Source organism: Bombus vosnesenskii, unplaced genomic scaffold (genome assembly GCF_011952255.1).
Source record: "Bombus vosnesenskii isolate JDL3184/JDL3185 unplaced genomic scaffold, Bvos_JDL3184-5_v1.1 scf7180000013263, whole genome shotgun sequence".
NCBI classification, from domain to species: Eukaryota; Metazoa; Arthropoda; class Insecta; order Hymenoptera; family Apidae; genus Bombus; species Bombus vosnesenskii.
The window spans coordinates 5,146,317-5,159,866 of NW_022882923.1; the positions used below are offsets into that span (position 1 = coordinate 5,146,317).

At 39.2% G+C, this 13,550-nt stretch overlaps 1 protein-coding gene across 8 annotated transcripts in view; it reads left to right on the forward strand.

The window, feature by feature from the left end:
* LOC117232889 (glutamate receptor ionotropic, kainate 2-like) overlaps window positions 1-13,550 on the forward strand; it is a 113,981-nt gene that overhangs the window by 96,546 nt on the left and 3,885 nt on the right. For all 8 annotated transcript variants that reach the window (XM_033492653.1, XM_033492669.1, XM_033492661.1 and 5 more), the window contains 3 exons: window positions 1,726-1,830; window positions 10,598-10,855; window positions 12,874-13,071. In XM_033492653.1, coding sequence (XP_033348544.1) covers window positions 1,726-1,830; window positions 10,598-10,855; window positions 12,874-13,071 — 561 coding nt within the window. The remainder of the gene's footprint in view (window positions 1-1,725; window positions 1,831-10,597; window positions 10,856-12,873; window positions 13,072-13,550) is intronic.

A 13,550-nucleotide genomic window follows, 5' to 3' on the forward strand; every position in this document is an offset into this window, starting at 1 on the left:
TAAAACGTTCCATTTGAAAATTCCTTCGATATTACGAGAGGCTTATTTTCCCTACGTCTAACCTCTCTGCCGATCCAGGAATGCAGTTTTCGAACGAAGTTACGGCAGCACGATCGAAACGATCCGAATGGCTGGTAAAAAAAAAAAAAAAAAGAAAAGCAAGGTGGAACGCTGACGAAACTCTCGCCAACTCCTCGTAGGACTGGATTAAAAAAAAGGGAAGAAAATTCTGGCTCAATCATCGGTGATTCTGCGCGAGGAACTGTGTTCGAAAAGTCTGGTTCGACGGCCGGCTCTGTCGATGGCTCGGCAAATTGATTTAACTGATCGTTTTTTACGTTACGTTACGTTACGTTACGTTACGTTCTCGGTGCGTTTCCATGAAAAACAGGCCATCTCGTCTAGAGTCACGATGTTCGTGGAGAACTGTTTTTTTACTTTAATTTTTCTCTTTACCTCTCTGCCGCTCACTGTTCGCTGCAGGCTGAATCTTTTCGATCTTTTTCACCTCTGGGATATATTCTAATACCATTAACGCTAGAAGTACCGACGACGACACGAGTGTAAAACTTGTACGAAAAAGATGAAGAATAAAACGCGTATAGGCAATGTACGCTGTCGGTAGAAAGTTTGAACGTTTCGACCATTCTATTTAAATCGTATTTAAAATATCACGAGATACAAGGATAATTATCGAGTATTTGATAGAACGGTCGTTAGAACGATCGTTTTATCGAACGAGATAGAAGAACAAAAGAAGAAATGGAGGAAAGACACGCGAAGGGGTGAGCTGTGCGGTTTCTTTCAGCCAGCCTTATCGGTCGTGACCACATATACGGTTTCCAAGCAGCCGCAGCCAGAAATAAATCTGCCTAGTCTCATGGCGTGCCCTATGGCACAGCAAGTGCTTTTCCAGACGCTGAAAAAGCAGCGAGATAACGTATCTCGGCTGCGTATGCATACCGCGTTTTGCATCGTAGTCCCGAAAACCGTTTTCTCGGCCAAATCTTTTCCCTTCTATCAAGTCCTCGAGCGATTCTTCGATTTTTGCGAAACCTGGACACAGATTGAATGGATTTTTCAATGAATTCGAATCGTACGACTCGTCCACGGGTCAACGACGTTCGATTTCTTTACCTGTTTTCATGAACCTCAATGGGATACCGTTCTAAAGATAGGAAGTAAAAAATAACGATCCCTGTAGAAATTTTACTGTACCTAGGTAATGTCCATACGAGGTGATTTTAACGTAGACGTAGAATTTGAAATGATGTACATTTAAAAAGCGAGTAGATTTCCTAGCGTTTTACCCTTGCTTCCGTAGCAAGTCTTAAATCCTGCACCAACTGCACGTCATTTCACAAGAACACCGCCACTCTCACTGCTTTCGATTAGACATAGGAAATTAGATTTAGGAGATACAGATACATGCAGAAACGTGAAAGAACATGGAGAAAGGTAGGAGATACACAACCACCAGATACAACCGCCAGCAAATGAATCCATATATTCCATCACATTTTCGTGAAATACGGTTAGATACTTTGATCTATGTTTCTACATGTTATATAGCATCTTTCATACTTATTTTTCTTTTAAAGAATGTATAGATCCATGTATCTAACCGCATTGCATTTACGAAACATTATATCCTCAGTTTTGCCGAAGCAACGTCGTTTCCTTCGTTTCCGTCGACTAATCGAACGTATTCGTCTCTATTCGCAGAAAGCAGACTTGGCAGTCGGCTCGATGACCATCAATTACGCCCGCGAAAGCGTGATCGACTTTACGAAACCGTTCATGAACCTTGGAATTTCGATTCTCTTCAAGGTAAGATCCTTTAAGAATTTTGTTCTACTTTATGTAAAAGTAAAGAAAGAGAAGAAAATATAAAAATCTATTTAAATGTGTAAATATCTGCGATTTACCTAATCTGTGGATACCATCTACCTTTTTGGAGGAAACGAGCGATCGAACGCGCTTAAAAGAATCGCTGGTCCAAATAAAACACTCGTTTAATCCGGCTCGATTCGATACCGCGTTCATTCTCATCCGGAAATTCATATTTCCGATTCTGCCACTTATACTACCATTCGCTGGTTAATCTGACCTTTTTCTCCATGCCTTTGTATCTCTGGCTGTTTAAATTGATCTCGCGACTAGCACATTTCTCGACTATAACATTTACCTTGCTCTGACCATTTAATTAAATACGTATTAATTTCTGTGTTTGTGAATTTTTTTTTTTTTTTTTTTTTTACCTTTTCATCATATAAAGTTGGAAATTTGTAACATCCGTATTAGTTTGTTCTCTCGATTAAAGAACGAATAGCCGCTAAGAGACGACATCGTCACGGAAAGGCTACTAAAACGCAGAAACAGCCATAACTTGGAAACGAGAACGAACGGCAAAAGTAAACTCGCGTGAACCTTTTATTGCTTTCCCAGTTGCAGTACGACAACCTGAAAGTTATATCTGTACATTAAAATACCTTGTAATTCACCCTCTCTTTTTTTTTTTTACTTTTTCGATTCTCCTTTCGTCACTGCGAGCGTATTAAAATACTTGTGTTTTCATGGAAAATTATAAATAGCATATTTTTAAACGACGTTATTCTCCAATCTCAACGTTGTTTATCTACAATTAACTAACCAAATCATATGTTAATTTTCAACTGGTCTTCCACCTTATCTTCTTTCGTTTGTTTTATGAATTTCAGAAATTTGTAGTACAAATCATCGCTAAAACCAGATCATATCCTTAAAATACTCTTAAAATTAAACTGTAGCATTGTTGGAGAAAACGACCTTGAACGATCGATCGATTTCAGTGAGACTACGGAGCAGCCTTAACACGCTTTTCAATTTTACTCGCGACACGGAACAGAGGCCGCGTCAATCGACCAAAACGTAACGTGTATCGTTTCCGGTGATGTGTCGTCCGGCTCGAGCCGCATTTCGAATCGATCTACGCTCATACATGTACAATGCACATACATAGATATGATTCATATAGCTGGAAAGAATCGCTGATCAAATCGGCGCGATCGAATTGAACTCCTCGTGAACGCGTCCCAAATGAATAAATATTCGCGTGGTGCGTGTTCAAGCGGCGATTATTATTTCGCGACGCGTGAGAAATTGGCGTGACAGGTCACACCACGTGGTGCCACGTGCTAATTAGACCCGCGGATGATGGCACTCGAAACATTCGATTAGCCGGAGATCCGGTCGAGCGAGAAATTCGATTTCCGTTTGACCAGCCGATTCCATGACCTTTTCTGTTAAGTCGATCGCTTGGAACGATATTTCTTTTGTTGAGTTGGTTTTTTTGCGAATAACGGGTGATCCAGTTTGCGAACAAAATGTGTCGAATGTACTTTTGAATTACGGTTGAGTGGTGAAATAGTAATAGTGCGAAAGTGTACGTGATGGAAAAATGGTAAAAAATTCTATTTGTGTGAAGAAATTCATCACTGATTAATTACTGACAGATAGTTGATTATCTTCACCTAATGCATCTGCCAACGAAAACAGCGTTATTTGTGAGCTGAATGAATAGATGTTTGTAGGAATTATTATTAGATTTCTGCTCCTCGTATTTTATTGCTGATTCTTCATAAAAAAAAATTCCACTTCCAATGCATTCTTAACGAAGAAACCATTATTTACCTCATAATAAATCAGGAAATAAATCAGGCACTTCGATAAACCGAAAATTCTCGCAGAAACGATGTTAGAAATTCACGACATTAACTCAGCGAACAATGCTGGGTTTACATTGGTCTAGTGGCATTCCAGTCCGGTGATCCAATCCAGCACAGGGTCGTTGTTGGAATGATGGAAACAATGTTCTCGTGCCATTACAGGGACGTCATTCCAATAAGCAAACCAGCCCAACGACTCGATGATTCGAAAGTCTATTCTACTATCCGATGTTTACTCCCAGCATCGAGAACACAACACTCCAGCATTACTGGAATCATCTAAACATCTCGATATTCGATACTAATTGACACGTAGTACGGTGTATCTATTACAATCTACCACTTTAAACGATAAAAAAAAATTTGGAATAACACAGACCATAACATTGATCGATTTCCAGTCAAACAACTGGAATGTAATCGCTTGGCTCAGCGACTGAACTAATGTAAAGCCAGCTTTTTAGTGTGCGTACCATGGAAGAACAACAACGACAGTAACGACAGCAAGAAAGACAAACGAGCGTCGCGACTCCTATATAAAATTTTCTAGACGATCGTGCTTCGTTCAGTTTCAGCCTCGTTCCACGTTTTGTCTTTTATTTGCCGGCTAACGATGGAAAACCCAATCGGCCGTTTCTCAATTGGGCCAAATTTACAGAACGACCGTGTCAGTTCCACTTCTCGCTTCTCGATCTTTCACCTCTTTCCCTTTTCTATCGTATTTTTCCATACTTCTTTATTTCGTCACCAAAATCAAGTAACATACAATTATCCATAATATTTGATTTATATTTATGATTCATTAGATTTATCAGAATTATCCCATAATTGATTTGAACTTAAAATGAAGAAGTTTGTTATCGTGTTCACTTTAGAAGACAAGTTAATTCGTTGCTCGAATTGAGAATCTTTTTGACATTTATAGTTACATAGAAAAAATCTTTATACAGCTTCCAAATTTTGTTTAGATAAGATATATAAATCATTTTTGGTTAAATAACGATTTCTTAACGTGTAAAGCAATAATAAAAATAATTCTTATTCATCTTCGCATACAACGCACTAATTTTACAACAACATTTCGTATAATGTGATTTTTTTACTCTTATGTAGTTATAACTCTTTTGTATAATATACCAAAATTTATGTTGAGTGTAAATATTTTTTACTTTATTTATAAACCTGAGGTGGATAGGTCGTGACAGGTGCGGAAAAAACACTCAGGTATAGTTAACAAGATATATTTATTAATAGATACGCTATATGTACTTATATGTTCTACTTGGCGTAGAACTCGCGATTACTATTAGCGGTTACATTAGCGATACAAGTTCGGATGATGATTGCTTACGATGCCGAGGAACTCGGGTCAACTATTACTGCCAACTACCAACTATCGACTCTGACTGACGTCTAACGACTGACTTTCCGTCACGATGATGCTGCATGGGATGGGGAAAACTATGATAGGGTGTGTCTAAGGATACGAGATCATCGGATTCATCGAGGAAAGACTTCGTTCGGAAAGTGAGGGAAATGGACGTTGCTGTTAATTGGTTAATTTCCATGTTGGTGGTTGAAGAAGGATGCTAACCGCCCTCGAGAGAAAGTTACTAGCGAGAAGCATCGTACGTAAGAAAAGCAGATTTCCCGTATATTCCCGTAGTAGGTGATAGATTTAGGGACTGTTAAGACAAAGACTATTCGTTCGTTTGAAGAACCTTAGCTAAATAAATCCTAAGATTTATAGCAGGTCAAATATACCGTGAAAATGTATCGACATCTGGCAATCATCTTATCCGAAGAATAAGGTCTTTGTGTAGCGAGCCACGAGCCAGAAACCATTGGGAAGTTTACTGCCGAGTGCCGCTACAAATTCTTATTTTTTACACGTTGTTTAGTCTCTTTCAAAAATGAATTATGCCACACGTACATTTGCAAAAAACTAAACCTACCAAAAATGAACTTATCTTTGTTAACATTTTATTTCATGTTCATAGAAGTTTCATATTAAGAGACGTTATCAGATAACAAGAAACGAGGAAATAAAAGAAAGCATTTATTTCCAATTCTCGGACGTCATAACTCGCTATAAACAGCATGCTTAATCGCTTAACTTTGTTAGCTTTTTAAACGATAGGAAATTTAATTAATTTCGTTTCACATTCGCCATGGAAATTAATATTTTGCTGCAGCTTGTTTCAATTTCACCGCCGTGTTTGCTTGTTTCAAAGCAAAGTGAAGATACCTTTCTTTTTTTTCCCCTCCTTTTGGCTTGGTACAAACTCGTTGCTCGTAAATAACACGGTATACGCCACTGGTAGTATTCGAATCACGAATGAAATCGTTATTCGCACGGTTTTTATTGTTGCCGTTGTTCTTGCTAATTCATAGCGCGACCACGTTAATTGCCAGCAAATTTTCTCCCTTCGAGTTACTTTCCCCAGCGAGCAAATACGCCGAGAACGAAGGTTATTCTTTTATCGCGTATTGTGGAATACAAGCTGTTCTGGAATAGCGGTTCTCATTTGTACAAAGTTTCTTATTTCATATAACAATCAAGATAGCCCATTGTGTGTGGTCATGTCGCCTAAGGTAATGTTCAGATATTTTCATCAACCTTTTCATTTTCTTTATAATTCTACAACAATTAGCGGATTACACGGTAAAGGGTATTCTAAATATTCTAAAATAATAAAATAAATATTCTAAATTATTCTAAAGCAAAGAATTTCCAAGTTGACTCCTTATTAAATCCTTAACTTGCAAGGATGACATTGGAAATGCGCAAAGGCAAATGGAAGCCAACTAAATACCCGAACCTGTATGCGTAAGAGACGAAGTATTTACTAGAAATAGTATTTAAATATTAGGTTGTCCGAAAAGTTTCTTTCGTTTTATAAGGATATAATACACGCACAATGTTTTTTGTTTTATATTAGCTTATTGAATTACGCGCGAACATAATAATAGAAATAGAACGAAATGGATCATACCTAATTTGTGGCGGCACTCAACAGCAAATACGACCGGACGACGGCAGCGCAGTGGTTAGCGCCTTAGGTTACGAACGTTCGGGACCCGGGTTCAAATCCCGGCGCCCGTAGTCCGATTTTTCTTCCACGACATCTAAATGAGAAGAAAAAGCAGCAGTTAACCCCTCAGAGATATCTACACCCAGCATCATCAGCTCTATTACCGACTACTATCGCACCTCAAATTGGTGTGACCTCGACGTGATCTGCAGCGAAAAAGGTGTTGTGTGACCGTGAGAGCGCTACCGAGACTTCGATCATCGCGAATCTAAGACTGTACAATCTGGACCTATCGCTACGACGAACATGGAAAACGGCCCTTCCATCTTCAGCAAACCTCGACGCCTCACCTTTGACCGACGCAAGCAGCTGACAGGATACGAGACAATGATCGAGCCAGGAGTGATGACGCCAACGAAAAGTCCATGGACATCATCTCTGCACGTTATACTAAAGACGAACGGAGGCCTACGACCGTACGCTATAAACGCCCATCCACACCGCACGATGATTGAAACTCAGCACACTCATCTGGACCCTCAGTTGGGGTTCACTTGGTCACTTAACGCTTTGAAAGGGACGAGCCATGTTTCATTCGTTCCAACGTTTTGAACTGGTGGATCAATTACCGTCGTTATTCGGGCAGTACGCTGGTGATCATCTCCAAATTCCTCTGCTATAAGGTCCCGCTGACCGCATTAACTTTTCCAGGTTAGTGTCGTCGACTGCGGCAAGGACACGCCTGATGCGGGTAGAGTAGTCGGTTCCTCCACAGCGTGAGGATGAAATCATCAGGCGTGGAGGGGCTAACGAGTTTTCTAAGGTGCTGATAAAATTGAGACAGCTTCCTGTCGCCCACCTTTTCGCTTTCCACCATCTTCTTTACCCGAGCACTGTCTGTATCGATTAATACGCGAATGAGCTCACATTTCAGTTTCTCGTATCGCCCCGTGGCTGAGGAATTCGTCATTATGTCTACGATGTTCTGTAGGTGGCGACTGTCAAGATATTTGACAAGAGTCACGAACTTTATTTTGTCGTTCGTGATCTCCGCTGCCTCGAATTGCCTCTCCAATAGGGCGAACCATGCCGTGGTGTTCGTGGGCTGCAGTGGAGGCACGCTGACCATCTGACTGGCTGAACTTCCTTGGTTATTATTTTCCATTTCACAAACATACTTAGAATCGTGGTGATTGAAATCTCAATGGCACTATCACGGCCACCTCTTTCGCTGTAAATCACGTCGGGGTCACCGATTTGAGGTGCGATAGCAGTAGCACTATCACCATAACTGCTATCGCATCTCAAATTCGATAAAATAATATAAAACAGAAATTGTTGTTCACCTATTATCACCTTATGAAACGAAAGAAACTTTTCGGACAACCTAATACTTAAGATTTAACACTATTTACTAACTAGCAGCAACGGAAGATCATGCACAAGAAATCTAGTATTTGTTTTTAATATTACTTGCGCTTAATACTTACAGCCATTTGCTTATTATTATGCATACGACCGACTTCTTCGAAATATTTCTTCGATCGTGCACATTTTTATCGCGCAATCACTGAAAACGACTCTATCGAGAATTTTCTCATTGAACGGAAGGAAACAACGGAACGATCCACGGGTCTCGTTTAAAACTTTTAAACGTCGATCCATTCGTTTCTTTTCAATTGAGGGACAAAGAGAAGAAGGGGTTTGGGAATCTTCGCAATATCGGGATGTAATCAGCGTAGAACGAAGGAAGCTTCTCTAATTAGTGTAATGCGACCGCTTAATTGCAATCAGCGTCGCCGGCGTGCCCAGTCGAGGTGTCCTTTAATTATTCGATATCGTAATTGATCGTCTACGGTCCGCGATTCCGGCGTCAAAGCGCTTACCACGATACTGCAATCTGTTGTTGCCGCAGACGCGCGTTGCACAATTCCTTGCGGTCTATTCCCAAACCGTTTAACGAAGAAAAGAAGGTAGGACATCGTGGTCCAGCGGAACCTTTATCGATTCGACGTTCGCGCCATTAACTTAATAATATTTTATTGCTACGTGACGATGCAAGAGTTTTTTAACTTTCGTTGAAACTTTAATGCCAATCTTCCTACACCTTCTTCTTAATCCTTGGATAAATTCTTTATAACTATATTTAGTATTTTCTACGATATATTTCTATGATGACTACATTTGGCTACATTTAAAAATCATAAATCGAACAGATAATGCCGCGTGTCTAAAAATCACGATAATCCAATCAATCATCTACGATCTATTTCCTAAACTATGTCCTTTTTCTGAATTTCTGCCAAATATAACGAGTCCGACAAACACAGTTGCGAGCATAAATGTACGAGACCTCGTAAATCCTACTCGGTACACGGAAAAAATCGCGTAATAGTAAAATTTCACCATGCGTTACAGCCTCGCGAATTAGACAGACCGATACTGTACCATTGTACTAGAAAAACGTGGAAAATACGAATTCAGTTAATTGTCGTCTAAGCATTTCGTCCAAGTCGAAACTTCCCTCTGTACTTTGAACGTTCAAGCCTTAGGTAAAACAAGACACAATTTTTTGTATCGCTCGTCAAAGGAAAGGAATGGAAGTGTAAAAAGTGAATGGAAAGGAAAGAGTTCATGTGGAAAGCAATAGAAACTCGAGTTAACTGAAACAATTCATCAATGAAAAGAAAGCACCGAACATAAAGCAAACGAGATGAACGAAGACTAAGGAGAGTAGATTATTCTCCGAGACGACGATCTTCCCTGCTTTGCCATTCTACTGGATCGAAGAAAGAATACAAGCCAGTCTGTGGAACGCTCGTTACAGCTCTTACAGTTTCGTAAGCGGAATTAACCGATTTAAAATCGAACAGTTGTCGAAGGATCGAACAAAGTGTCTCCTTCAATAGTTCGTAGAAAATCGAAAGAAGAACCGGTGGAACGTGCAAGATACGAGATGGAAAGACTCGAGGCGGATAGAAATTGCGATTTCGATGCTTAAGCTATGATTATAAAATTGTTCCTGATGCAAATTTAAATTCGAATCTTCGATCAAACTGAAATCTTCCTTACTTTTACGTGGTTTTAATTAAAAATCGTTTCTGTTAAATTTACACTGAACCTCGACATTCAAAGAACCATAATAAAATTCTAGAATGCTAAAACCCTGTTTCGTGACATTCGGCCGTACTTTTTCATCGCTCTTTGTAGAATAGTAGCTGGTAAACTGCTCGAGATTAAACGCGAAGCGACAAACATACCGCGCTCTTCAATTTCGACCTGGCAAACGGTACACGTTTACACATTCGGTCGATAATGAACTCGCCAGTTAGGCAGAATTTACAGCGACGTTATGAGCTAGGCCTGCCGGCTAGCAATTGAAATGAAAATCGATATGCATGCACTTTCACGTTTAATAACAATGTGATATAGTTCCTTGGTAATCTGTACGGTTAATCGATAATATCTTCGTTATCATCCAGCGAAGATCTCGAAGAGATACTATCAATTGAAAATTATGATAGAATGTAATGGACTTTGAATCTGGAAGATAAGTTACTGCTGAGCATATTATGACTAAATTGCGGATGTTTATACATTTATGATAAGTATGAAACAAATGAAAATATATGAAGACGAGCAGAAATATAAAAATATGTAGCGCGTCAAGATGCATGCACAGAGCTTTCAAGATTTTTCAGATGTTGCAAGATTTTGTAATAAATAAAAAAGAATAGGAATAAATCCAAAGATAATTCCAGTTCTGTAAAATATTCGTGCTCGAGGGTACAGTAGATTTTTGATTCGATTCGATTGATAATCCGATTCGAAACGATAGATGAAGTTCGTTTACAGGTACCGACCAGTCATCCAGCTCGACTATTCTCCTTTATGAACCCGCTGGCTATTCAAATCTGGCTGTATGTGCTGGCTGCGTACGTCCTTGTCTCGGTGATGATGTTCGTGGTTGCTAGGATCAGCCCGTACGAGTGGAACAACCCTCATCCCTGTCATACAGAGTCGGAACTTGTCGAGAACCAATTCTCGCTGGCCAATAGTTTTTGGTTCACCATTGGCACTCTGATGCAGCAGGGTAGCGATCTGAACCCTAAGGTATGTCACTGTAATTTTCGTGCAAAATTAACACACTGTTCGATACGATTTTAGAAGATCGTTCTTCGGCTTATTTTCATTTTTATATCTACGTCTCGCGTCTGTATGTTTCTTCGTTTAATGATAATTTTTCAATTCTTTCAAGTTTCGTCAAGAAGGCACAATGGGCTATTTGAGGCCAATTTTACCGGAAATATTAGGTTGTCCTAAAAGCTTCTTTAGTTTTATAAAAAAAGTAATAGATGCATAACATTTTTTACGTTATACTATTTTATTGAATTATGTATGACTCAATTTGTAGTAACAGAACAAAAGTAGTAATAGAACAAATATAAAACAAAAAATGTTGTGCATCTAATATTTCCTTATAAGATGAAAGAGACTTTTGGGATGACCTAATAAATACATTCGTCGTTTGATTAATTGATTAAACGTAATGTTGCACACGATGCAATCATACGAGTCATACGAATAATATTCATTTGATTGATGCAACAGAACTTTTTGAAAAATACATTACGATACATTTATTTATTTCGATAAACGTAATACGATATGTTCTTTCCTTAAAAACAACACGCAAATATGCCTACATACGTAGACATGTATATGGAGGGTGAGATTCTACCGTGAACAGTTTCAACAATTTTATTTCAAAGGTATTGACAACCGTAATTACCAAATTTACAGTGCAAATAACTCAATTTAAATTAAACAGATTATTAAGCTCTTCTCTGGCTATATATTTGCGCCAGCTCTTTCAAATGCCCATGCATATTAATAGAGTGGAAAAACATTGACGAATAGCCGCAAGGGGAAACCGGACGGATCGATCGACGAGAATATCATCGAATCGACGATCTGTTTTATGTTATTTTGCGAAAACCTGTTCGTACGAAAAAAACCACTCGCAAATATCGAGTCGATGGCCAGAAAACATAATATGCGACATATCTGATGCGTTCCGTTGTCTTTGTCGCGCTATTCCAATCGATGGGCCGTGATGGTCGGGCGAAATAAAACTTTGTCCCAGGCTCCGTAATTACCATTTCAAAAATGACGCTGTTAACATACGAATTTTGTTGTAATATTATCATCCTGTAACAACAGCGTTGACAATAATTTTTCTATTCTTAATCTGGTGGATATCGAATAGTGAAGAATAGACAAGAGAATGTATCATTTTCAATAGTTTCGTCGTAACGTTTAAAACGGAATTTTAAACGATATTACAAACTTTTCATTACAATACGTTTCGTTTTACAAAGTTCTTGTTAAACCTTAAGGCGATAAAGCAACATTTTTACGCGAATTAACGCGTTTCTTTTATAACTATCCTAAAAACCTAGATTCACATGGACGTTCGTACTGCGAGTGATTAAGATTACGCTGAAATGACACAACTTTGTTTCAAATAAAGATTAACGTGGCAGACTCACGTAAGAGGAAATACTCAAACCTCTTATCGCGCTTTGTCAACTTTATATCGCGAGCGAATATTCTACAGAAATTTCCTTTTCCTTCTACGATGCTGACCAAAAAGGGAAAATACATCTAAAACCTGGAATTCCAGAACGATCTTCGAGCTGTCCGCCGGAGAGGAAGCTCGAAGGAGTCTCATTGCGTTGTTCGGTTAGCCGTGACGTGGAACGATGGCGATCGGCCCGTTTCATTAAGCGGAGTGAATTAACCGGGCTTCGAGCCTTCGCTTAGAGACTTAGAGAAGCGAAATTGCGCCACAGAGATAATAGAATCTCAGCGGTGGAACCACGATGACTCTAGTTTATCGATGAAGGTTGCTTTGCTCGAATATCCACGCGGCGCGGTGGCGTAAAATTTTTATCACGCCACTATGCGCGACTTTACTTTGCCTTTTCATAAAACTTAAAGCCCTGGAATACTTGGCGATATTCTGTGCTTTTACTACTTTCAACGCGAAACGGTATAAACTTAACCAAACCGGTGTAAAAGCCGTCTGATAGCTTCCTGAAGATATTGCAGTTGATAAATTTGATCAGGCAACGAGCACGCGGATCGTGGGTGGCATATGGTGGTTCTTCACGCTGATCATCATATCGTCGTATACTGCCAACCTGGCGGCGTTCCTTACGGTCGAGAGGATGATCACTCCCATTGAAAATGCGGAGGATCTCGCTGGTCAGACGGACATCGCTTATGGTACCTTGGATAGCGGAAGTACCATGACTTTCTTCAGGGTAATCATCTTTATCGTTCGTCCTTAATTAGAAGCAGCGGAACAGTCGATATTAGCAATTTAATATTGCTGTCAGCCAATATTGGAATAGCAGTCAAGGAGATGAGATTACATAAAAAGAAATATTCCAAGGAGAATTGAGATTAAAAAATGTTATTGGTTTCGAGATAAAAAGGAGATGCGCCCACGAAGATGACAATTGCTAGAAATAATCTTTTAGTTAGAGATCAGTCTCGTTCGGGTTAATTGAATACTTTGCAGCGATAAGAGGACAGCTCCAGTATTTCAACTGTATTTATCGGAAAAGAAAGAAAGATACAGGTTCCATATGCAAATGTGCGAAAATTGATTGCTACGAGTATTAGTAGACTATGAACTTATAGTACGTATGAAAGAAATAATTCAATTTCGATTAATTTTTAGTTACTTTTTGTTACTTTATTCAAATTACTTGAAAGTGGAGCGCCTCCTTATCGCAGC